The following is a 22,500-nucleotide window of genomic DNA, read 5'->3' as shown; positions in this document are numbered from 1 at the left end:
CATTTCAAACAATGGCGGTGAAAGGTTCACGTTGGTGTGATGCGGAGGTGGAGTGTTTACTGCAGATTTGGTCGATGAAAAGATTCAAAAACAGTCGACAAGACGCACAAAAACTCCGAGGTCTACGGAAAGATCTGGAAACAAAGCCACGCATTGTAGTAATTTTGTGTCTCTTCGTAGTTGTTTTGTGTCTCTTTGTTGTTGTTTTGTGTCTCTTTGTTGTTGTTTTGTGTCTCTTTGAGTCTCTTTGTAGGAGGAGCTAACTTCCTGTTTACCACGGGGGCGGCCATCTTTAAATGTCGGCTCGGGGGTCGTGTCCCACTTTCCTAAATACAGAACTTGTAAAACTTGGTAAGTATAACTTTCCACCAGCGTCCGTAAACACAAATGTTTTTAATTTCCAGATCCAGGCACGTCCAGCAGGGAGGAGGCCTCGGGGAAGACCCAGGACCAGGTGGAGAGATTAGATCTCCACACTGGCCTGGGAACGCCTCAGGATCCCCCAGTTAGAGCTGGTTAATGTGGCCCGGGAAAGGGAAGTTTGGGGTCCCCTGCTGGAGCTGCTGCCCCTGAGACCTGATCCAGGATCAGAGGCTGAAGATGAGATGAGACTTCATAACGTCCATGTCTCACAGAAACATAATGATATGTTTAAAGCCACTTTATGTCAAAACTATATTAAACTTATACATTTGTCATAAAGTGAACGCTCGAGGTCGATAGAGTTTAGCATTAAAACGCATTTGTCTGTTAATAAGAACACAAACGATGATCCACAGCAACGAGAACGACGCTGCAGACACAATAAGGTGGAAACCACACACTCGTCTGAAGAGCGGCTCCTGCCCCGACTCGCTCTGAGGAATTCCCCCCCGACCCCACCCAGCCGGGTTAAAGGGCCGCTCCGACTCTTTAACACGCTGCACAGTCACACTCAGGGACGTGTGTGTGTGTGTGTGTGTGTGTGTGTGTGTGTGTGTGTGTGTGTGTGTGTTTGCAGCAATTGTGTGTCTCTTTGTGGTCGTTTTGTGTCTCTTTGTAGCAGTTGTGTGTCTCTTTGTGGTGGTTTGTCTCTTTGTAGTTGTTTTGTGTCTCTTTGTAGTTGTTTTGTGTCTCTTTGTGGTTGTTTTGTGTCTCTTTGTGGTCGTTTTGTGTCTCTTTGTGGTCGTTGTGTGTCTCTCTGTAGTTGTTTTGTGTCTCTTTGTAGTTGATTTGTGTCTCTTTGTGGTTGTTGTGTGTCCCTTTGTGGTCGTTTTGTGTCTCTTTGTGGTTGTTTTGTGTCTCTTTGTGGTTGTTTTGTGTCTCTTTGTAGTTGTTTTGTGTCTCTTTGTAGTTGGTTTGTGTCTCTTTGTGGTCGTTTTGTGTCTTGTTGTGGTCGTTTTGTGTCTCTTTGTGGTTGTTTTGTGTCTTTTTTTATTTTTTGTGGGTCTCTTTGTGGTTGTTTTGTGTCTCTTTGTAGTCGTTTTGTGTCTCTATGTGGTCGTTTTGTGTCTCTTTGTAAATGTAACTTTCCACCAGCGTCAGTAAACACAAATGTCATTGGTCTGTTTGTCTTCTGGGATGTAAATAAGTAAACAAAGTGTTGTCTGGAGGGACGGTGACGGGAGTCTGGGGTCTGGAGTCTGGAGTCTGGAGTCTGGGGTCTGGGGTCTGAGGTCTGGGGTCTGGAGTCTGGAGTCTGGGGACTGGGGTCTGGAGTCTGGAGTCTGGGGACTGGGGTCTGAGGTCTGGGGTCTGGAGTCTGGAGTCTGGGGTCTGGGGACTGGAGGAGGGACGGAGGAGAGAGACTCAGACGGGTGGAGGAGGGACGGAGGAAGGCGACGCAGTGGAGTGGAAGGATGAGTCTCTGCAGGCTGCGAGACAAAAACACTGACCTCAATATGGAGACACACACACACACACACACACACACACACTCAGGGTGGATCCTGCACACACACACACACACACACACACACACACACACACACACACACACACACACACACATCACTCAGGGTGGATCCTGCACACACACACACACTCAGGGTGGATCCTGCAGACACACACACGCGCACACACACACACACACACTCAGGGTGGATCCTGCAGACACACACACACACACACACACACACACTCAGGGTGGATCGTGCACACACACACACACTCAGGGTGGATCCTGCACACACACACACACACTCAATAATCATGTAATAATCATAATAAATATAATGATCATTGTCCTTTAAGCTGTGACGTGAGCCGCCGGCTGCGTCTGAGGAACACGTCCCTGAGTGTTTCCACCTCAGAGCAACCAGAGACTTTCACTGCCTTTACCCCTCACTTCCTGTCACTTCATGTTACTTCCTGTTACTTCCTGTGACTTCCTGTGACTTCCTGTTACTTCCTGTCACTTCCTGTTACTTCCTGTTACTTCCTGTCACTTCCTGTTACTACTTATGTGTTTTGTGTCATTTTGTAATTAAAAGAATAAAAAATATAAATAAATAAAAAAATAAAATAAAAATGAAATGAAAATGAAAAACCATTGTCTAGTTGACAGCACAGTGAACTCCTTTCATGACGTTACACCAGTCGACATGTAAAACATATAAATACATAAAAATTAAAATAATAATAAATAAATTAAGAAACATAAATGATTAAATAATAAAAAATAACTAATTCAAATAATAATAAATAAATAAACAAACAAAGAAAAATAACTAATTAAAATAATAATAAATGAACAGAAAATAAATAAATAAAATAAACAAAATAAAAGCATAAATTGAATCTTGTTGACGGCACACTGAGCTCTTTATATCAAACCATTTAAATACAAACTGTTTTTCCCTCTGCTGTTTTATTCTATTTCATTTTTTTTAATTAAATATGTTATGACATGAAATATATAAATATATATGTATATATATATTTATATATTTACATATATGAAATGATATTATATTGTATTTTTCATCTTCTCCTACAAACTGTTCTTTAGTGCAGATGAGTAAATGTTCCTCTGCGTGTTTTTACTCTTTTTACATCTGAAGAATTAAAGAGTGTGTGTGTGTGTGTGTGTGTGTGTGTGTGTGTGTGTGTGTGTTAAGAGCTATACTGAGCACATTATCCTCTTCTTAATGATGAATCACACACACACACACACAAAAACACACACACACACAAAAACACACACATAATTTCATGCATGCAGGAGAGACATTCAGGGTATTCAGGATGTCGTATATTCATCCTGATTGAATACATTCAGAGTGTGTGTGTGTGTGTGTGTATGTGTGTGTGAGTGTGTGTGTGTGTGTGTGTGTGTGTGATGAGTCACAGATCAGTTGAGTGGGATGTTTACAAACCCCCAGGCGCTCTCTCTGTTGACACATAATGCAGCCACTGACATATGCACGATTGTGTGTGTGTGTGTTTTTGAGTGTGTGTGAGTGTGTGTGTGTGTGTGTGTGTGGGGGGTGTGTGTGTGTGTGTGTGTCTTAATGCGTTGACAGCGTTTGACAGTAATCTATGAAATGAGGCTGCAGCTGCATCAGAGACACTCTTACAGTCGTCTTCAGGAAACGATTATGATGAAGAAAAACACCTAAAGCTGCATTCTCTCTAATGTCCACTTAAAGCTGCATTCTCTCTAATGTCCAGCAGGGGGAGACTCCACTTAAAGCTGCATTCTCTCTAATGTCCAGCAGGAGGAGACTCCACTTAAAGCTGCATTCTCTCTAATGTCCAGCAGGAGGAGACTCCACTTAAAGCTGCATTCTCTCTAATGTCCAGCAGGAGGAGACTCCACTTAAAGCTGCATTCTCTCTAATGTCCAGCAGGAGGAGACTCCACTTAAAGCTGCATTCTCTCTAATGTCCAGCAGGAGGAGACTCCACTTAAAGCTGCATTCTCTCTAATGTCCAGCAGGAGGAGACTCCACTTAAAGCTGCGTTCTCTCTAATGTCCAGCAGGAGGAGACTCCACTTAAAGCTGCGTTCTCTCTAATGTCCAGCAAGAGGAGACTCCACTTAAAGCTGCATTCTCTCTAATGTCCAGCAGGAGGAGACTCCACTTAAAGCTGCATTCTCTCTAATGTCCAGCAGGAGGAGACTCCACTTAAAGCTGCATTCTCTCTAATGTCCAGCAGGAGGAGACTCCACTTAAAGCTGCATTCTCTCTAATGTCCAGCAGGAGGAAGATCCACTTAAAGCTGTGTTCTCTCTAATGTCCAGCAGGAGGAGACTCCACTTAAAGCTGCATTCTCTCTAATGTCCAGCAGGAGGAGACTCCACTTAAAGCTGCATTCTCTCTAATGTCCAGCAGGAGGAGACTCCACTTAAAGCTGCATTCTCTCTAATGTCCAGCAGGAGGAGACTCCACTTAAAGCTGCATTCTCTCTAATGTCCAGCAGGAGGAGACTCCACTTAAAGCTGCATTCTCTCTCATGTCCAGCAGGAGGAGACTCCACTTAAAGCTGCATTCTCTCTCATAACAGTTCTTCTTCTTCTTCTTCTTCTTCTTCTTCTTCTTCTTCTTCTTCTTCTTCTTCTTCTTCTTCTAATGCTGAACATGTCTCTCAGTTCTGCACCAACAGACAGAAAAGCGTTCAGCTTCGCTCCAAGGTCAACGTCCGTCCTCTGCACAATTTGTCTTTTTTTATGAAGGAATGAAAAGAAACTGACGGATAATCAACATGTGCAGACTTCATTCATTCAGTCATCTTCAACCGCTTATCCCGGGGTCGGGGTCTCGGGGGCTGGAGCCGATCCCAGCTGACATGTGGCGTGAGGCGGGGTCCACCCTGGACAGGACGCCAGTCTATCACAGGACACATAGAGACGCACAGAGACAGACAACCATTCACACCTACGGGTGATTTAGAGTCATCAATGAACCGAACACCTGCACGTCTTTGGACTGTGGGAGGAAACCGGAGAACCCGGAGAAAACCCACGCACACACGGGGACAACATGCTCACTCCACACAGAAGGGCCCCAGCCAGGATTCAAACCAGGAACCCTCTTGCTGTGAGGCGACAGTGCTAACCACTACACCACCGTGTATTAATATTATTTATACTATTATTATTATTATTATTATGAGTACTATTATGATTGATTTAAACATAGAGAAAACCTGAAAACCATTATGAGCCTGACAAAAAATGCATTATTATCATAATTATTGTTATATATATTATATATTATATATTATATATCATCTATTATATATTATACACTATATAAATATTATACCTCCAATAAACTAAAAACCAGCCCGGTCGGAACCTGCTCTGTTATGAAACCTGCCCCTAGTGGACACTCAGGGAACTTCCTGTTTGGCTCAAACCGGAAGGAAGCTGAAAGCGTGACCCTTGACCCCGCCGCGTCCGTGCTCTCTAACCCCGCCCCTCTGCAGAGACAGAACGGGAGCTCCATTCAAACAAACCCAACTCCGCGCCCCGGGATGCGACAGGCTCTGTAGGAAAGCGAGAACGGAGCCGAGACCCACAGAACCCGCAGAACCAGAACCACCGGGAGCCCCGCGCACACACACGGAGACAGACAGACGGACAGAGGAGCCGCGGACAGACACTCACTCACACAGGAGGCTAACAGCTAGCAGCTAACAGCTAACAGACATGGCGAGCGCCTCCTACCACATCTCCAACCTGCTGGAGAAAATGACCTCCAGCGACAAAGACTTCAGGTAAAACAACCCCGAACCTGGTCCCGGATCACGGTTCGAGCCCCAAATGTTTTCACCCCGGGTTAAAAACAGAGCTAGCTGCGGCTCTGTCAGGCCTACGGGCTGTGATGCTAACTGCTAACCTGCCACCTGTCTGATCATCGTCACACCGCTGCGGCTAAGCTAGTTAGCTTCCTAGCAGCGGTAGGGTTTGATTCTGACAGCGGTTCAAACTCAAACTACACGTTAAAAAAGCCGGTGAACGGGCGGAACATCGCGCCGAGCTGGCGGCTTGAGTTGCGGGGGAATAGCACCAGGTAGCTCGGCTGCTAGCCGGCTATGCTAGCTTACTAACTTCTGTTCGTGCCGCAAGCTAGCGTGATGTCAGCTATGGTTGTGTGTGTGTGTGTGTGTGTGTAGATGTGAAGTTAGCATCAGGAGCTAATTGGTGTTTTTATGCAGTTAGAGGCGCAGACAGATGTTTTTAGTGCTGAAGCTAACGTTAGCATGATGCTGTGGGGGTGTGGTAGCATCTAACTCAGGTACAACAACATGTAAACAGACTGGAGCAGGAAGTGACTGGATACAACACTGTAAACATAACAAAATATATAAGTTACATATATAATATACAAGTTATATAAGTATATGAAGGACACTGTAAACATACTATAATATATATAATATACAAGTTATTTAAATACATGAAAGACACTGTAAACATACTATAATATATGTTATTTAAATATATAAAGGACACTGTAAACATAACATAATATATAACATATATATATATATAATATACAAGTTATTTAAATATATAAAGGACACTGTAAACATACTATAATATATATAATATACAAGTTATTTAAATACATGAAAGACACTGTAAACATACTATAATATATATAATATACAAGTTATTTAAATACATGAAAGACACTGTAAACATACTATAATATATGTTATTTAAATATATAAAGGACACTGTAAACATAACATATATATATATATAATATACAAGTTATTTAAATATATAAAGGACACTGTAAACATACTATAATATATATATAGAGGTTATTAACGTTATTATTCCACCTTTTTTTATTCCAATAAATGTTCCTTTAATGACGACGAGCCGGGAACAACGACTCTTTTTCTGTGAGTTTATAAAAATAGATTTTTGGACGTTATGAGTCGCGAGGGACAACACAGTGGTGTAGTGGTCAGCACTGTCGCCTCTCAAAAAAGAAGGCCCTTCTGTGTGGAGTTTGCATGTTGTCCCTGGGATAAGCAGTTGAAGATGAATGAATGAATGAATATCCGCTCCAAACATCGGCTCACGCCCAATGTCAGCTGGCGAGAAAATGCTCCGTCCGTATCGTCCGCAACCATAATTTCTGCACAATTTTAGGTCTGGATGTCTGGAGGTCAAAGGTTGAATATGTAGAATCTTTATTATCGTTGGTATTTGCGTGTTTCAGGTGCATCGTATCGGCCGATGCGGGCTGCTGCGTTTGCTGATAGTTTTTCCCGTCATTGTTTACAGACCGGCGTCCACAGGCAGCTCCGTGCTGCTGCAGACGCCTTTTTAGTGTTCCAGGCACGTCCAGCTGGGAGGAGGCCTCGGGGAAGACCCAGGACCAGGTGGAGAGATTAGATCTCCACACTGGCCTGGGAACGCCTCAGGATCCCCCAGTTAGAGCTGGTTAATGTGGCCCGGGAAAGGGAAGTTTGGGGTCCCTGCTGGAGCTGCTGCCCCCGAGACCTGATCCAGGATAAGAGGCTGAAGATGAGTTCCTGACAATGCCCCCACGGTTTCTGGTGGTACTGCAGGGTTTTTCCGTATCGCATCGTTCCGTATCCAGAAGCTTGAAGGATACGTACAGAAACACGGAGGTGTTCTGGGTCCACTTCCAAACGAACTCTGGTGCGGTTCGTTTGTGGGGATCGAGCGTGATCGGACATGGGACCGCACTAACTGCAGAAAGCTCCGCGCATTCACGAACCAACCCAGCTCCTGTCGGCAGCTGCGTGACTTACGTAATGATTTAAGCCCCTCCCCTTTCACCGCGGACAAACCTGGAGTAAACTGCACTGTAACTTCTGTAACTGCAGCAACCTTTTTATGTTTGAAATGAGCTTTTATGTGTTTTTTCCCCCCAATGCTTTAAATGTTCTATGTAAAGCACTTTGAATTACCTTTCTGTTGAGCTGTACCGTCCAGATGAACACGCCTTCACCCCCCTGGAGCTGATTAACAGGTTATGAATCCCTCTTTTGTCTCCGCAGGTTCATGGCGACTAACGACCTGATGACGGAGCTCCAAAAAGATTCAATCAAGCTGGACGACGACAGCGAGAGGAAGGTGGGTTTGTGACGGGGAACGAACGAATCTACGGTGAACTTTACAGAGAGAGCGTTCATATGATTGTTCCTGTAGCTGGACGTCGTTTCAGGGGCAACCTTAACCACGATTTCCTGTGTAAAGGCCGCGGATGCTGTGTTCTGATTGGTGTGTTGTGTGTTGATTGACAGGTGGTGAGGATGATTCTCAAACTGTTGGAAGACAAGAACGGAGAAGTTCAGAATCTGGCTGTGAAATGGTAAAAACGACACCCGCTCGTCGGTGGATTCGCTGTGTGTCGGTTCTTCTTTAACCCGTGGATGCGTGTGTTTCTCCCTCAGCCTCGGGCCCCTGGTCAGTAAGGTGAAGGAGTACCAGGTGGAGACCATCGTGGACACTCTGTGCACCAACATGCTGTCGGACAAAGAGCAGCTGCGAGACATTTCCTCCATCGGACTCAAAACTGTGATCGGAGAGTTACCGCCCGCCTCCAGTGGTACAAACACACCAAACACTACTTTACTTTTAGTGTATTACCGTCTGTCTTTAATGGAACAAATACACCAAACACTGCTTTACTTTTAGTTCATAACCACCCCTCTATAGTGGTACAAATACACCGAATACTACTTTATTTTAGTGTACAAACACCTGGGTTTAGTGGTACAAATACTACTGTATTTTCTGTCTATAACCGTCCCTCTATGGTGATATAAATACACCAAATACTCCTTTATGTTAGTATATTACCATCTGTCTTTAATGTTACACATACACCAAACACAACTTTATTGTAGTGTATAAACACCTCTCTTAAGTGGTATAAATACAACAAATACTACTTTACTTTAAGTGTATGACCACCCCTCTATTGTGGTACAAATACACCAAATACTCCTTATTTTTAGTGTATTACCTTCCATCTTTAGTGGTATAAATACAAAGGGATGAATGCTCGGATGATAAATACTCGTCTGTGTCTGTCAGGCTCCGCTCTCGCTGCCAGTGTTTGCAAGAAGATAACGGGTCGTCTGACGAGCGCCATCGCCAAACAGGAAGACGTGTCCGTGCAGCTGGAGGCGCTTGACATCATGGCTGACATGCTCTGCAGGTACACTTCCTGTCTGTCTGAAACCGCAAGGACCGACTCTCTGGGCTTTTTCTGTAGAATGAAGGCATCATGCTGCGTTCAGGGACTCGGAAAAAAACGATAATATCAGATTTTAAGTTGTGCTTGTTGTGCAAAGTCATCCACGATTTAGCTCCAGCGCCGACTTTAATGACAGAAGATGCTTGACACTAATCTTGTCACTAGAGAGTCATTTTGAAGTCATCTTTTGTTTTTTCCACTGCGATGTGTGCTGTTTGTTTTCTGTTTGTTTGCTGTTTGTTTGCAGTGTCATTCTATGTGTGTCAGTGCTGCTTTATCTGCTTCCAAGTGTGTGTCCTTTTCTAGTCTGTAAACTGTATTCATGCCATGTCATCCGTGCGTTAGTGTGTTATAGGAAGTCTCTCAGGGCGCACTCACACTGTCCTTCCGCACCGGGCCAAAACAGGTTTTTCGGGTCAAGCCTAGTGCGTTTGACCAGAGTGAGTGCAACCGCTCCGCGCATAACTGCGGCCAGCTGACCGCCCACGGCCCGTTTGGGAGAGGTGGGCTTTAGTAAAGCACGTTTGCACATGTACGAGCACGAGCGTGCGCACGTGTACGAACACGAGGCCTACGGCAGTTCTGAGGTCATTTCCTGTGCGCCTGTTGGGACATAGAGAAAAGAAGGAGGGACCATGCGCGGACATTTCAAACAATGGCGGTGAAAGGTTCACGTTGGTGTGATGCGGAGGTGGAGTGTTTACTGCAGATTTGGTCGATGAAAAGATTCAAAAACAGTCGACAAGACGCACAAAAACTCTGAGGTCTACGGAAAGATCTGGAAACAAAGCCACGCATCGCCATGACGTCATCAATGCGTGTGACGTGTTACGGCGTGATGACGTATAGGCAGCAAGAAGCATTCTCCGAGGCCCAGGTAGTGTGAGTACAAACGGGCCTGGAGGGGGGGACAAGGACCCTAAAGCACGGGGCACGGGACGGAGGCACAGTGGGAGGGCGCCCTAGGAAGTCTTTTGTGACACCTACAGATGAAAAATAGTCTCTTTTGTACCATGAGTTTTTATTCATTTGCACTGCCTCTTTTTAAATCCACTTATATAAACAGTATAAAATAGATGAATAATAACATGGACAACAATTAACCAACTGAACGTCTGTCTCTCTGCAGACAGGGAGGTCTGTTGGTGAACTTCCATCCCTCCATCCTCAGCTGTCTGCTCCCTCAGCTCACCTCCCCCAGACTGGCTGTCAGAAAGGTATGTCTCACCTTTTATACCGTATTCTCCTAAATATGAGACTGTGTTTTTTTCCCCTGGAAATGCGCCTAAAAAGTGGGGTCTTCATATTTTCGGGGTTCAGATTTTAGAGGCCAAGAAAGGGTGCCTGTAGACACAGTCACTGAGTCACAGTCACAGTGTAGGGAACCATTAAACGAAGCAGCAACAGCGTCGTTATTGAACCCAGAGTTTATTAAAAGAGTGTTTTAAAGACTTACCTACTGGCCCCTGTACCAGCTCCTCTCATAGTAAAGTCCATTACAGTGGAAGGAGCCCATTGCTGCTTTGTTGTGTGTGTAGGGACTCTTCTCATGCTGCTGCAGAGGTTTGATGTTATTTTCAGCAGCATTAATGGTTAAAAAAGACCTTTGAATGCCTTCACCGTGCTGCCCTGAGCTAATCACTGTTAGCCACGTCCGCCTGTTAGCAACTCTCCAGGTTATCTCTGTTAATAGTTTACACACGAAAAAAAAACTCCATGGCTTATTTGATGTATGTCAGCGCCGAAAGACGACCATGGGATGATTTAGCGGCAGAATTCCACTTAAAACAAGATTTGCTCTTCTAAAAATCTTTTTCCGAAAATGATTCTTAAAAAAGGAGGGTCGTCTTATATAATGGGGACGATACGATTATACGCACAACATCGTTTCAGGAAGCGTGCGTGCGTCATCATGTCTGTATGTTTCAGAGGACCATCATGGCTCTGGGTCACTTGGTTATGTCCTGTGGGAATCTGGTCTTCATCGATCTGATCGAGCACCTTCTGACGGAGCTGGGGAGGAACGACAACATGTCAACCACCAGAACCTACATCCAGTGCACGGCCGCCATCAGCAGACAGGCTGGACACAGGATCGGTGAGACAAACATGGTGTTAATCTCCAGAACGTATCGGTATTATCGCAAGAATGGGCTCTTTACAAGTGTTCCTCTAACCTTCTGCCCTGTCGGTTTATTAGGAGAGTATCTGGAGAAGATCATCCCTTTGGTCGTGAAGTTTTGTAACGTTGACGACGACGAGCTCCGAGAGTACTGCATCCAGGCCTTTGAGTCCTTTGTTAGGAGGTATTACGCACCCTGATACTGCCAATATCATGGTCATGTCATGGTTGTAGTCGTTCTGGTTTAATGTGTTTTTCTTTTCACAGGTGTCCTAAAGAAGTTTACCCCCACGTTCCCACGGTCATCTCCATCTGCCTGCGCTACCTAACCTACGACCCCAACTACAACTTTGACGATGAAGACGAGGACGATAACGCCATGGACGCCGAGCAGAACGATGAAGACTACCAAGGTACGGAATCACACGTCAACGCAAGTTAACAAACTGTCAGAAGCATCGAGCATTTGTGCTGATTGATAAAATATGTTTCAGGGTTTCCACCCTGCAGTGTTTGATAATGCCAACTCATCTTTCTGTGTCCAGGAAGTGATGATGAATACAGTGACGATGACGACATGAGCTGGAAGGTTCGACGGGCGGCCGCCAAGTGTTTGGACGCTGTCGTGTCAACTCGTCATGAGATGCTGCCAGAGTTTTATCGCTCCGTCTCTCCGGCGCTCGTCTGTCGCTTCAAGGTACCGTCACACTCTGCTCACTGCCACATCACCTCCTCACTCTGATGCTTTGCTTTTTTCTCCTCATCACCAAGATCGGATTAACTTCTTTTGACAGCAGCAGCAAAACTATTCTTCCTTGTCCTTGAGTTTAGTAGGAGAAGTAGTCTGCACGGACTAATTACTTTAGAGCGGCACGTTGTACCCGTCAATGAAAGTGCTCCCTCTTTATTGAAGTCATTTTTACCAATCCATGGGACTATGTTCGATTACAAAATAGCCTCCAACATTACCTACCTACCAGTAGATCGGGCTTACCCCTATCTTTACTAAATGGACCAATCTCTACCTATCGTTTGGAATACTCTGACTATTGATTTGATGTAATACATCCTCCTAAAAATTGAGCAAATGTTTGCGTGTGAATCAGGACTATCCCTGCCTGTTAATAGGCCCAATCCTTATTTGTGGTTCGGGACTATCCCTACCTGAGTTTCGGGACTATCCTTACCTGTTGGTTCGAGACTATCCCTACCTGTTGGTTCGAGACTATCCCTACCTGTGGTTTGGGGACTATCCATACCTGTGGTTCGGGACTATCCTTACCTGTGGTTTGGGACTATCCCTACTTGTGGTTCGGGACTATCCCTACCTGTGGTTCAGGACTATCCTTACTTGTGGTTCGGGACTATCCCTACCTTGGGTTTGGGACTATCCTTACCTTGGGTTTGGGACTATCCTTACCTTGGGTTTGGGACTATCCCTACCCGTGGTTCGGGACTATCCTTACCTGTTGGTTCGAGACTATCCTTACCTGTTGGTTCGAGACTATCCCTACTTGTTGGTTCGAGACTATCCCTACCTGTTGGTTCGAGACTATCCCTACCTGTTGGTTCGAGACTATCCCTACCTGTTGGTTCGAGACTATCCTTACCTGTTGGTTCGAGACTATCCCTACCTGTTGGTTTGAGACTATCCCTACCTGTTGGTTTGAGACTATCCCTACCTGTTGGTTCGAGACTATCCCTACCTGTTGGTTCGAGACTATCCCTACCTGTTGGTTCGAGACTATCCCTACCTGTTGGTTCGGGACTATCGCTACCTGTGGTTCGGGACTATCCTTACCTGTGGTTCGGGACTATCCTTACCTGTGGTTCGGGACTATCCTTACCTGTTGGTTCAAGACTATCCTTACCTGTTGGTTCGGGACTATCCCTACCTGTGGTTCGAGACTATCCCTCCCTGTTGGTTCGAGACTATCCTTACCTGTGGTTCCGGACTATCCCAACCTGTGGTTCGGGACTATCCCAACCTGTGGTTCGGGACTATCCCTACCTGTGGTTCGGGACTATCCCTACCTGTGGTTCGGGACTATCCCTACCTGTGGTTCGGGACTATCCTTAACTGTTGGTTCGAGACTGTTCTTACCTGTAGTTCGGGACTATCGCTACCTGTGGTTCGGGACTATCCTTACCTGTGGTTCGGGACTATCCTTACCTGTGGTTCGGGACTATCCTTACCTGTTGGTTCAAGACTATCCTTACCTGTTGGTTCGGGACTATCCCTACCTGTGGTTCGAGACTATCCCTACCTGTTGGTTCGAGACTATCCCTACCTGTTGGTTCGAGACTATCCTTACCTGAGGTTCGGGACTATCCCTACCTGTTGGTTCGAGACTATCCTTACCTGAGGTTCGGGACTATCCCTACCTGTTGGTTCAAGACTATCCTTAACTGTTGGTTCGGGACTATCCCTACCTGTGTTTCGGGACTATCCTTAACTGTTGGTTCGGGACTTTCCTTACCTGTTGGTTCGGGACTTTCCTTACCTGTTGGTTCGAGACTATCCTTAACTGTTAGTTCGGGACTATCCCTACCTGTGGTTCGGGACTATCCCTACCTGTTGGTTCGAGACTATCCTTACCTGAGGTTCGGGACTATCCCTACCTGTTGGTTCGAGACTATCCTTACCTGAGGTTCGGGACTATCCCTACCTGTTGGTTCGGGACTATCCTTACCTGTTGGTTCGAGACTATCCTTACCTGTGGTTCGGGACTATCCTTACCTGTTGGTTCGGGACTATCCTTACCTGTTGGTTTTCTTGAACTATGCCTGGTCGCCAGACAAAACTGAACATATTGATCTGCTCTCTGTAATTCATACCTATTAATCTGACTGGACCTGCCCGTCTGTCTGTAGGAGAGGGAGGAGAACGTGAAGGCGGATGTTTTCCACGCCTACCTGTCGCTGCTTAAACAGACCAGACCGGCTCAGAGCTGGTTGGCCGATCCAGACGCCATGGAGCAGGGAGACACACCGCTAACCATGCTGCAGAGCCAGGTAACGTAATGAATAAAGACGTATTTATGAATGAAGGTGTATCACTTACGCTGTACCGTCTGTAATGGATGTAGACTGGAAAAAATATCCAAGAATCCAGATTTTAAACTTCAAAGCGACCTGTACGAATTATAATAAAACTGCAATACATGAAGCAACAAAATCACCTGTCAAATAAAAACTTAATTAAATTCATAGATTTAAACGACTTTGAAACGCCTCAAATCATGTTGTTAAAATCAAAAATCTGTTATTTCCTGAAAGTATCCGAAAGATGTTTAAAATGAGAGGAAGTGGAGATGATTTAAATGAAACAAATGATTGTGTTTCAGTCAAAGGGGGATTTATCGCACTGCTGCAGACGTTGTGTTTTAGAAAATAATTTATTAAATAAATATAAAAACATGCTCAAAAAGCCACAGTGGTTTGTCGTATTCTGTAAAAAGCGTCACTTTTTTTTAGAAATCTCAATTTTGTTTTCAACTTGAATATTTATGTGATTGCTTTTTGAAACAGTTTCTTCTTTATTGTCTCCATCATTGATCGTAAATGTCAAACTTGACCTGTAATTGCAGCAATTTAACCAAAAAAAGAAGCAATAATTGGTGTGTGAACCGTTTGTTTGCTCTACCTTCTGTTTGTAACACATAAAAAAAGATCCGCGGTCGCTTCATAAATCATAAAAACGCATCATCAGGAACAAAAACGATGATGATGGATTCAGCGTTTCAGGGCATTTATTTTCATCTTTTCAGCCGGGGTTGTGTTTGTGCAGCAGATGTCGCTGTTGCGTCCTGCAGCCTCAGTGAACGTGCGGCGTCCGTCTCTCCGTCCCTCCGTCTCTCCGTCCCTCACTCTGTTGCCGCCTCTCGTCCTCTGCAGGTCCCCATGATCGTGAAAGCTCTTCACAAGCAGCTGAAGGAGAAAAGCGTCAAAACCCGTCAGTGTTGTTTCAACATGTTGACGGAGCTGGTGAACGTGCTCCCCGGAGCCCTGACCACCCACATCCCCGTGCTCATACCAGGTAAGAGCAGCTCCCAGGGGGCCAGGGACGACTCAAGCTGCAAACGTCCAACATATAGATCATTTTCAATTCAATTCAGTTTTATTTAAAGTTCCATATCATAACAAGAGTTATCTCAGGACACTTTACAGAGTAGGTAAAGACCACACTCTGTGACTCATTTAATATCTGTCTGTTCATTTTTATAATTAATTTATTAATTTATTTACTTTTTGCCTTTTTTATTTATTTTAAATGTTGTTTATTTTCATTTTTCATGAACCTGCAAATGAAAGAATAAATACATCATTGAATATTAAAATAATATTTAAATTTAAAAGGTGACATTAATTTTACCTTTGTATTAATTCAATTTATTAACTTTCCTATTTAATTTTAATTTTAACAATAAATAAAATAATAGAAAACAAAGATGAAAGTAAATAAATTGTATGAAAATAATACAAAAGTAAATAAAGGATCATATTTTACCGATAAATGCCTTTATTTAAAAAAATATTTTAGTTTAATTAATGTCATAATAATTTACTTTAGTCATTTATTTATTTATATATTTGCTTTGAATTTTTGCAGGTTCCATTAATTCAAAATAAATAATTAAAAATAATAAATAAACATGAGCAAAAATCATTTTATCAACAAGTTAATACCTATTTTATTTAAATTTATTGACACATTAAATATATATTGATTCATTTTCAGAGTCATTTATTTATTTTTTTATTTATTTAATTAAAAACTTTAAAATCTCGGCTGTTTATTTATCTCATTTCTTCTCTTTGTGTGTGTCAGGCATCATCTTCTCTCTGAACGACAAGTCGAGCAGCTCCAACCTCAAAATCGACGCCTTGGCGTGTCTCCACGTCATCATGGTCACGCACCCCGCTCACGCCTTCCACGCCCACGTCCCCGCCCTCGTGCCGCCCGTGGTGGCGTGCGTGGGAGACCCCTTTTACAAGATCACCTCCGAGGCTCTGCTCGTCACGCAGCAGCTCGTCAAGGTGAGACTCCAGACCTCGCAACCTCCTCCGTAACGTCTTCGACCTTTTAACCTTTAAACGAGCTGATTCGACCGTTTCTCTCTCCTGCAGGTGATCCGACCTCTGGACAGCCAATCAGAGAGCTCGGACAGCTTCGACCCCTCCCCTTACATCAACGACCTGTTCACCTGCACGATCAAACGCCTGAAAGCCGCCGACATCGACCAGGAGGTCAAAGAACGAGCCATCTCCTGCATGGGACAGATCATCTGTAACCTAGGTAACCACCGCCTGTCAGTCACAACGGCGTGAGGTCACCTGTGACGTCAGCTTCCTGTTTGCTCGACTTAATGTTTTTTTGTCTCCGTGTGGTCGTGCAGGTGACCGGCTGCCCGCTGAACTTCCTGGAACGCTGCTGATCTTCTTAGAACGCCTCAAGAACGAGATCACCAGGCTGACGACGGTGAAAGGTAACGATGTGGACGACGCACAGGGCGGCGAGTGGCGGCGAGTGGCGGCGAGTGGCGAGCTGTCGTGCAACGCCTACGGGAAACTGCGGCAGCATCTCGAACCTGCATCTGTGTGGCGGCCTTACTCAAATTAGGAATACTCTAACTTTTGGCGGGAAAAGCGGCCTAACTGAAATAAGTGATACTTAAACTTTTGGCGGGAAAAGCGGCCTAACTGAAATTAGTGATACTTTAACTTTTGGCGGGAAAAGCGTCCAGAGAACACGCCACTCAGTAATGTGTCATAAAGTCGTGACTGTGTTTGTTCTGCAGCTCTGACGCTGATCGCCGGCTCTCCGTTGAAGATCGACCTGCGGCCGGTTCTGCCCGACGCCGTGCCCATCCTCGCCTCCTTCCTCCGTAAGAACCAGCGAGCCCTGAAGCTGTGCACGCTGGCCGCTCTGGACATCCTGCTCAGAAACTACAGGTAACGCACGCCTGCCAACACAACGCCGCCTTCAACGCCACACACGCGCCTTCCTGTCATTAACACCATCTGAACATGTGTGTGTTTCAGCTCCGCGGTGACCGCCGTCATGGTGGACGCCGTGCTGGCCGAGCTGCCGCCTCTCATCTCGGAGAGCGACATGCACGTGTCTCAGATGGCGTTGAGCTTCCTGTCCACGCTGGCGGTGACTCACCCCTCCTCGCTGGGTCAGCTGAGCGGAGGGAACATCCTCCAGCAGCTCATCGCGCTGGTTCGATCCCCTCTGCTGCAGGGAGGAGCGCTGGCGGCCATGCTTGACTTCTACCAGGTACGACGGGGAGTCACGGCCTCAAGTGACCACGTTTGGACGAAACGGCGCTCACAGGTGAATCTTTATGTGTGTGTGTTCAGGCGCTGGTGGCGACGGAGACCGCCGGTCTGGGCTACATGGACCTGCTGAGGATGCTGACCGGTCCGGTTTACTCGCAGAGCGCCGCTCTGCCTCACAAACAGGCGTACTGCTCCATCGCCAAATGTGTCGCCGCCCTGACCAGAGCGTGTCCCAACGAGGGGCCGGCGGTGGTCGGACAGTTCATCCAGGTGAAACTTAAACACTCCGCAGCGACACGTTAACGGATAAAGTGACTTTTTCCTCTTCTACGGAACAATTTCAGTTGTTTTTAACACAACGGCGTCTCTTTTAAACGTTAAAGCGTGTGATTTTGACCCCGGAGAAGGTGCACGGGCGCTGAAACTAACGTGTGACTGCTTCCTCTCCGACAGGACGTGAAGAACAGCCGCTCCACAGACTCCATCAGACTGCTCGCCCTGCTGTCGTTGGGCGAGGTGGGACACCACGTGGACCTGAGCAGCCAACCCGAGCTGAAGACGGTCATCCTGGACGCCTTCTCCTCCTCCAGCGAAGAGGTCGGTGTGGCGCCCGGGGACTCAAAGTGAACTCTGGGTGTTTTTAGGCAAATTGTGTCTCAAATGAACCATCGATGCTGTTTTTTCCCGTGTGCACCGTTAACGTAGAGTCACTAACTCACCACCTAGGTGCTATAATCTCTCTCTCCTCACCTGTGTGTCTCTCTCTCTCACCCGTCTCTCTCTCCTCACCGTGTGTCTCTCTCTCGCCCGTGTGTCTCTCTCTCGCCCGTGTGTCTCTCTCTCTCTCACCCGTCTCTCTCTCTCACCCGTGTCTCTCTCTCTCTCACCCGTCTCTCTCTCTCACCCGTGTCTCTCTCTCCTCGCCCGTGTGTCTCTCTCTCCTCACCCATGTGTCTCTCTCTCCTCACCCGTGTGTCTCTCTCTCCTCACTGTGTGTCTCTCTCTCCTCACCCGTGTGTCTCTCTCTCCTCACCCGTGTGTCTCTCTCTCCTTACCTGTGTCTCTCTCTCCTCACCCGCCCGTGTCTCTCTCTCTCCTCGCCCGTGTCTCTCTCTCTCACCATATGTCTCTCTCTCTCTCACCTGTCTCTCTCTTACTCCTCGACCGTGCGTCTCTCTCTCCTTGCCCGTGTGTCCCTCTCTCTCACGTGTCTCTCTCTCCTCACCCGTGTCTCTCTCACCCCTCTCTCTCTCCCCCCCCGTGCGTCTCTCAGGTGAAGTCAGCGGCGTCCTACGCTCTGGGCAGCATCGCGGTGGGGAACCTCCCGGAGTACCTGCCCTTCGTGCTGCAGGAGATCTCGTCCTCTAAGAGGCAGTACCTGCTGCTGCACTCGCTCAAGGAGATCATCAGCTCGGCGTCGGTGTCGGGGCTGAAGCCGTACGTGGAGTCCGTGTGGACGCTGCTGCTCAAACACTGCGAGTGTCAGGAGGAGGGCACCAGGAACGTGGTCGCCGAGTGTCTGGGCAAACTCACGCTGATCGACCCCGAGACGCTGCTGCCGCGCCTCAAAGGATACCTGCTGTCAGGTGACGCGCCGACAAGTCCCGCCCCCTCAGACGCTGCCACCTGCATCTCATTGGTTACTGACTGTGTCCGTGTGTGTGTGCGTGTGTGTCTCCGTGTGTGTGTGTGCGTGTGTGTGTGCAGGCTCGTCGTACGCCAGGAGCTCCGTGGTCACTGCGGTGAAGTTCACCATCTCGGACCAACCGCAGCCCATCGACCCGCTGCTGAAGAACTGCATCGGTGAGAATACGTTTGTTTTTTAATGTCTCTGAATCAGAAAAACAGAAATACAAACAAATAAATGTAGAAATCAATTAATAAATGTCTAATTAAATTAATAAATGCTTAAATTAATGTAGAAATAAATACAGTAATTAATAAATAAATGTAGAAAAAAAATAGAGAAATAAATTAAGAAATGTAGAAATAGTTAATAAATGCATTTATAAATAAATGTCAAAATAAATTAAAAAATGAATAATTAAATACATAAATAAATAAATAGGTGTAGGAATAAATACATTTAGAAATAAATCAAATAAATGCAAAACTAAATAAAGAAATAAAGAATGAATAAATAAATAAATTAATGTAGAAATAAATTAATAAATGCATGAGAAAATAAATGAGGTAATAAATATAGAAGTAATTACAGAAATTAATGTGGAAATAAATGAATTAGAACATGAATCAATAAATGCCTAAATAAACTGATAAATGTAGAAATAATTAATAAATAAAAACAGAAATGAATGAATAAATGCATTAATAAATACAGAAATAAATTTATAGATGTAGGAATAAATAAATAAATGCATAATAAAAGAAATGTGGAAGGAATTACAGAAATTAATGTGGAAATAAATCAATAAATAAATTAGAACATGAATAAATAAATGCATCTATATTTACATTTTTGTCACCAACATTTATTTATTTCCGTATTTCTTTCTATGTGTTGATGAAGCAGGAGGTCACATTTATGTATTTAAACATTTATTTCAGCATTTATTTATTTAATTATTCATTTATTCTTGTATTAAATTATTTAAACATTTATTTCTTGGGGCTTGCGTCGTGTTTCCGGCTGCAGAGGTAAATTAAACCGTGACTCCTCGTTCTCTGAGGTCAAATCCCTGTTTTGTAAAAAGTCTGGTGGCTTTGAAGAGATCAAAGAGAAACGCTTCAGAGACGCCGACGTCCCCTCAGAGAGACGCAGGCGTCCCCTCAGAGAGACGCAGACGTCACCTCAGAGAGACGCAGGCGTCCCCTCAGAGAGACGCAGACGTCACCTCAGAGAGACGCAGGCGTCCCCTCAGAGAGACGCAGGCGTCCCCTCAGAGAGACGCAGACGTCACCTCAGAGAGACGCAGGCGTCACCTCAGAGAGACGCAGGCGTCACCTCAGAGAGACGCAGGCGTCACCTCAGAGAGACGCCGACGTCACCTCAGAGAGACGCAGGCGTCACCTCAGAGAGACGCCGACGTCACCTCAGAGAGACGCCGACGTCACCTCAGAGAGACGCTGACGTCCCCTCAGAGAGACGCAGGCGTCACCTCAGAGAGACGCCGACGTCACCTCAGAGAGACGCCGACGTCCCCTCAGAGAGACGCAGGCGTCACCTCAGAGAGACGCCGACGTCCCCTCAGAGAGACGCCGACGTCCCCTCAGAGAGACGCCGACGTCCCCTCAGAGAGACGCAGGCGTCACCTCAGAGAGACGCCGACGTCACCTCAGAGAGACGCCGACGTCCCCTCAGAGAGACGCAGGCGTCACCTCAGAGAGACGCCGACGTCCCCTCAGAGACGCAGGCGTCACCTCAGAGAGACGCAGACGTCACCTCAGAGAGACGCAGGCGTCACCTCAGAGACGCAGACGTCACCTCAGAGAGACGCCGACGTCACCTCAGAGAGACGCCGACGTCACCTCAGAGAGACGCCGACGTCCCCTCAGAGAGACGCAGGCGTCACCTCAGAGAGACGCAGGCGTCACCTCAGAGAGACGCCGACGTCCCCTCAGAGAGACGCAGACGTCACCTCAGAGAGACGCCGACGTCCCCTCAGAGAGACGCAGGCGTCCCCTCAGAGAGACGCCGACGTCCCCTCAGAGACGCAGGCGTCACCTCAGAGAGACGCAGACGTCACCTCAGAGAGACGCAGGCGTCACCTCAGAGACGCAGACGTCACCTCAGAGACGCAGACGTCACCTCAGAGAGACGCCGACGTCACCTCAGAGAGACGCCGACGTCACCTCAGAGAGACGCCGACGTCCCCTCAGAGAGACGCAGGCGTCACCTCAGAGAGACGCAGGCGTCACCTCAGAGAGACGCCGACGTCCCCTCAGAGAGACGCAGACGTCACCTCAGAGAGACGCCGACGTCCCCTCAGAGAGACGCAGGCGTCCCCTCAGAGAGACGCAGACGTCCCCTCAGAGAGACGCAGGCGTCACCTCAGAGAGACGCCGACGTCACCTCAGAGAGACGCAGGCGTCACCTCAGAGAGACGCAGACGTCCCCTCAGAGAGACGCCGACGTCCCCTCAGAGAAACGCAGGCGTCCCCTCAGAGAGACGCAGACGTCCCGTTCAAACTGAGCCGTCTTTCTCTCCTCAGGCGACTTCCTGAAGACGCTGGAGGACCCGGACCTGAACGTGCGCCGCGTCGCCTTGGTAACGTTTAACTCGGCCGCTCACAACAAACCCAGTCTGATCCGAGAGCTGCTGGACTCGGTTCTGCCGCAGCTGTACAACGAGACCAAAGTCAGGAAGGAGCTGATCCGAGAGGTGAGCGGCGCCCGCGAGGGGTTAGGGGGTCACACGGGTGCAGCGCAGGGCAGACGGGTGTGTGACCGCGTGTGTGTGTGTGTGTGTGTGTGTGTGTGTGTGTGTGTGTGTGTGTGTGTGTGTGTGTGTGTGTGTGTGTGCGTGTGTGTGTGTGCGCAGGTGGAGATGGGGCCGTTCAAACACACGGTGGACGACGGGTTGGACCTGAGGAAGGCTGCGTTCGAGTGCATGTACACTCTGCTGGACAGCTGCCTGGACCGACTCGACATCTTCACCTTCCTCAACCACGTGGAGGACGGCCTCAAGGACCACTACGACATCAAGGTGAGTGTCCGCACGCCACACCGCCGCCGCCGCCGCCCCCAACGCTTCCCTTAGTGTCGACCCTCTGACGCTGTCGTCCTTTCAGATGCTGACCTTCCTGATGCTGGCGCGGCTCTCGTCTCTGTGTCCCAGCGCCGTTCTGCAGCGGCTCGACAGACTGGTGGAGCCGCTGAGAGCCACCTGCACCACCAAGGTACACACACACACACACACACACACACACACACACACACACACACACACACACCT

At 46.9% G+C, this 22,500-nt stretch overlaps 1 protein-coding gene across 1 annotated transcript in view; it reads left to right on the top strand.

Annotated features, from left to right (window-relative positions):
- The first annotated feature begins 5,417 nt into the window (after positions 1-5,417).
- Positions 5,418-22,500, top strand: part of cand1 (cullin-associated and neddylation-dissociated 1) — an 18,783-nt gene continuing 1,700 nt past the window's right edge. Inside the window, exons 1-24 of the mRNA XM_083934896.1 lie at positions 5,418-5,701; positions 7,973-8,048; positions 8,219-8,286; positions 8,369-8,523; positions 9,015-9,138; positions 10,307-10,394; positions 11,107-11,275; positions 11,378-11,483; positions 11,567-11,712; positions 11,845-11,996; positions 14,174-14,314; positions 15,197-15,338; positions 16,131-16,339; positions 16,430-16,598; positions 16,699-16,788; positions 17,101-17,254; positions 17,345-17,582; positions 17,666-17,854; positions 18,038-18,181; positions 18,858-19,170; positions 19,292-19,387; positions 21,758-21,927; positions 22,087-22,251; positions 22,337-22,444. Of these exons, the coding sequence (XP_083791022.1) occupies positions 5,634-5,701; positions 7,973-8,048; positions 8,219-8,286; positions 8,369-8,523; positions 9,015-9,138; positions 10,307-10,394; positions 11,107-11,275; positions 11,378-11,483; positions 11,567-11,712; positions 11,845-11,996; positions 14,174-14,314; positions 15,197-15,338; positions 16,131-16,339; positions 16,430-16,598; positions 16,699-16,788; positions 17,101-17,254; positions 17,345-17,582; positions 17,666-17,854; positions 18,038-18,181; positions 18,858-19,170; positions 19,292-19,387; positions 21,758-21,927; positions 22,087-22,251; positions 22,337-22,444 (3,480 nt within the window). The 5' untranslated portion in view covers positions 5,418-5,633. The remainder of the gene's footprint in view (positions 5,702-7,972; positions 8,049-8,218; positions 8,287-8,368; positions 8,524-9,014; positions 9,139-10,306; positions 10,395-11,106; positions 11,276-11,377; positions 11,484-11,566; positions 11,713-11,844; positions 11,997-14,173; positions 14,315-15,196; positions 15,339-16,130; positions 16,340-16,429; positions 16,599-16,698; positions 16,789-17,100; positions 17,255-17,344; positions 17,583-17,665; positions 17,855-18,037; positions 18,182-18,857; positions 19,171-19,291; positions 19,388-21,757; positions 21,928-22,086; positions 22,252-22,336; positions 22,445-22,500) is intronic.

The sequence above is a fragment of the Echiichthys vipera genome (assembly GCF_963691815.1).
Source record: "Echiichthys vipera genome assembly, chromosome: 20".
In the NCBI taxonomy this organism is placed as follows: domain Eukaryota; kingdom Metazoa; phylum Chordata; class Actinopteri; order Perciformes; family Trachinidae; genus Echiichthys; species Echiichthys vipera.
The sequence above is the reverse complement of the archived record's forward strand: the minus strand, read 5'-3'. Positions and strand labels throughout refer to the sequence as shown.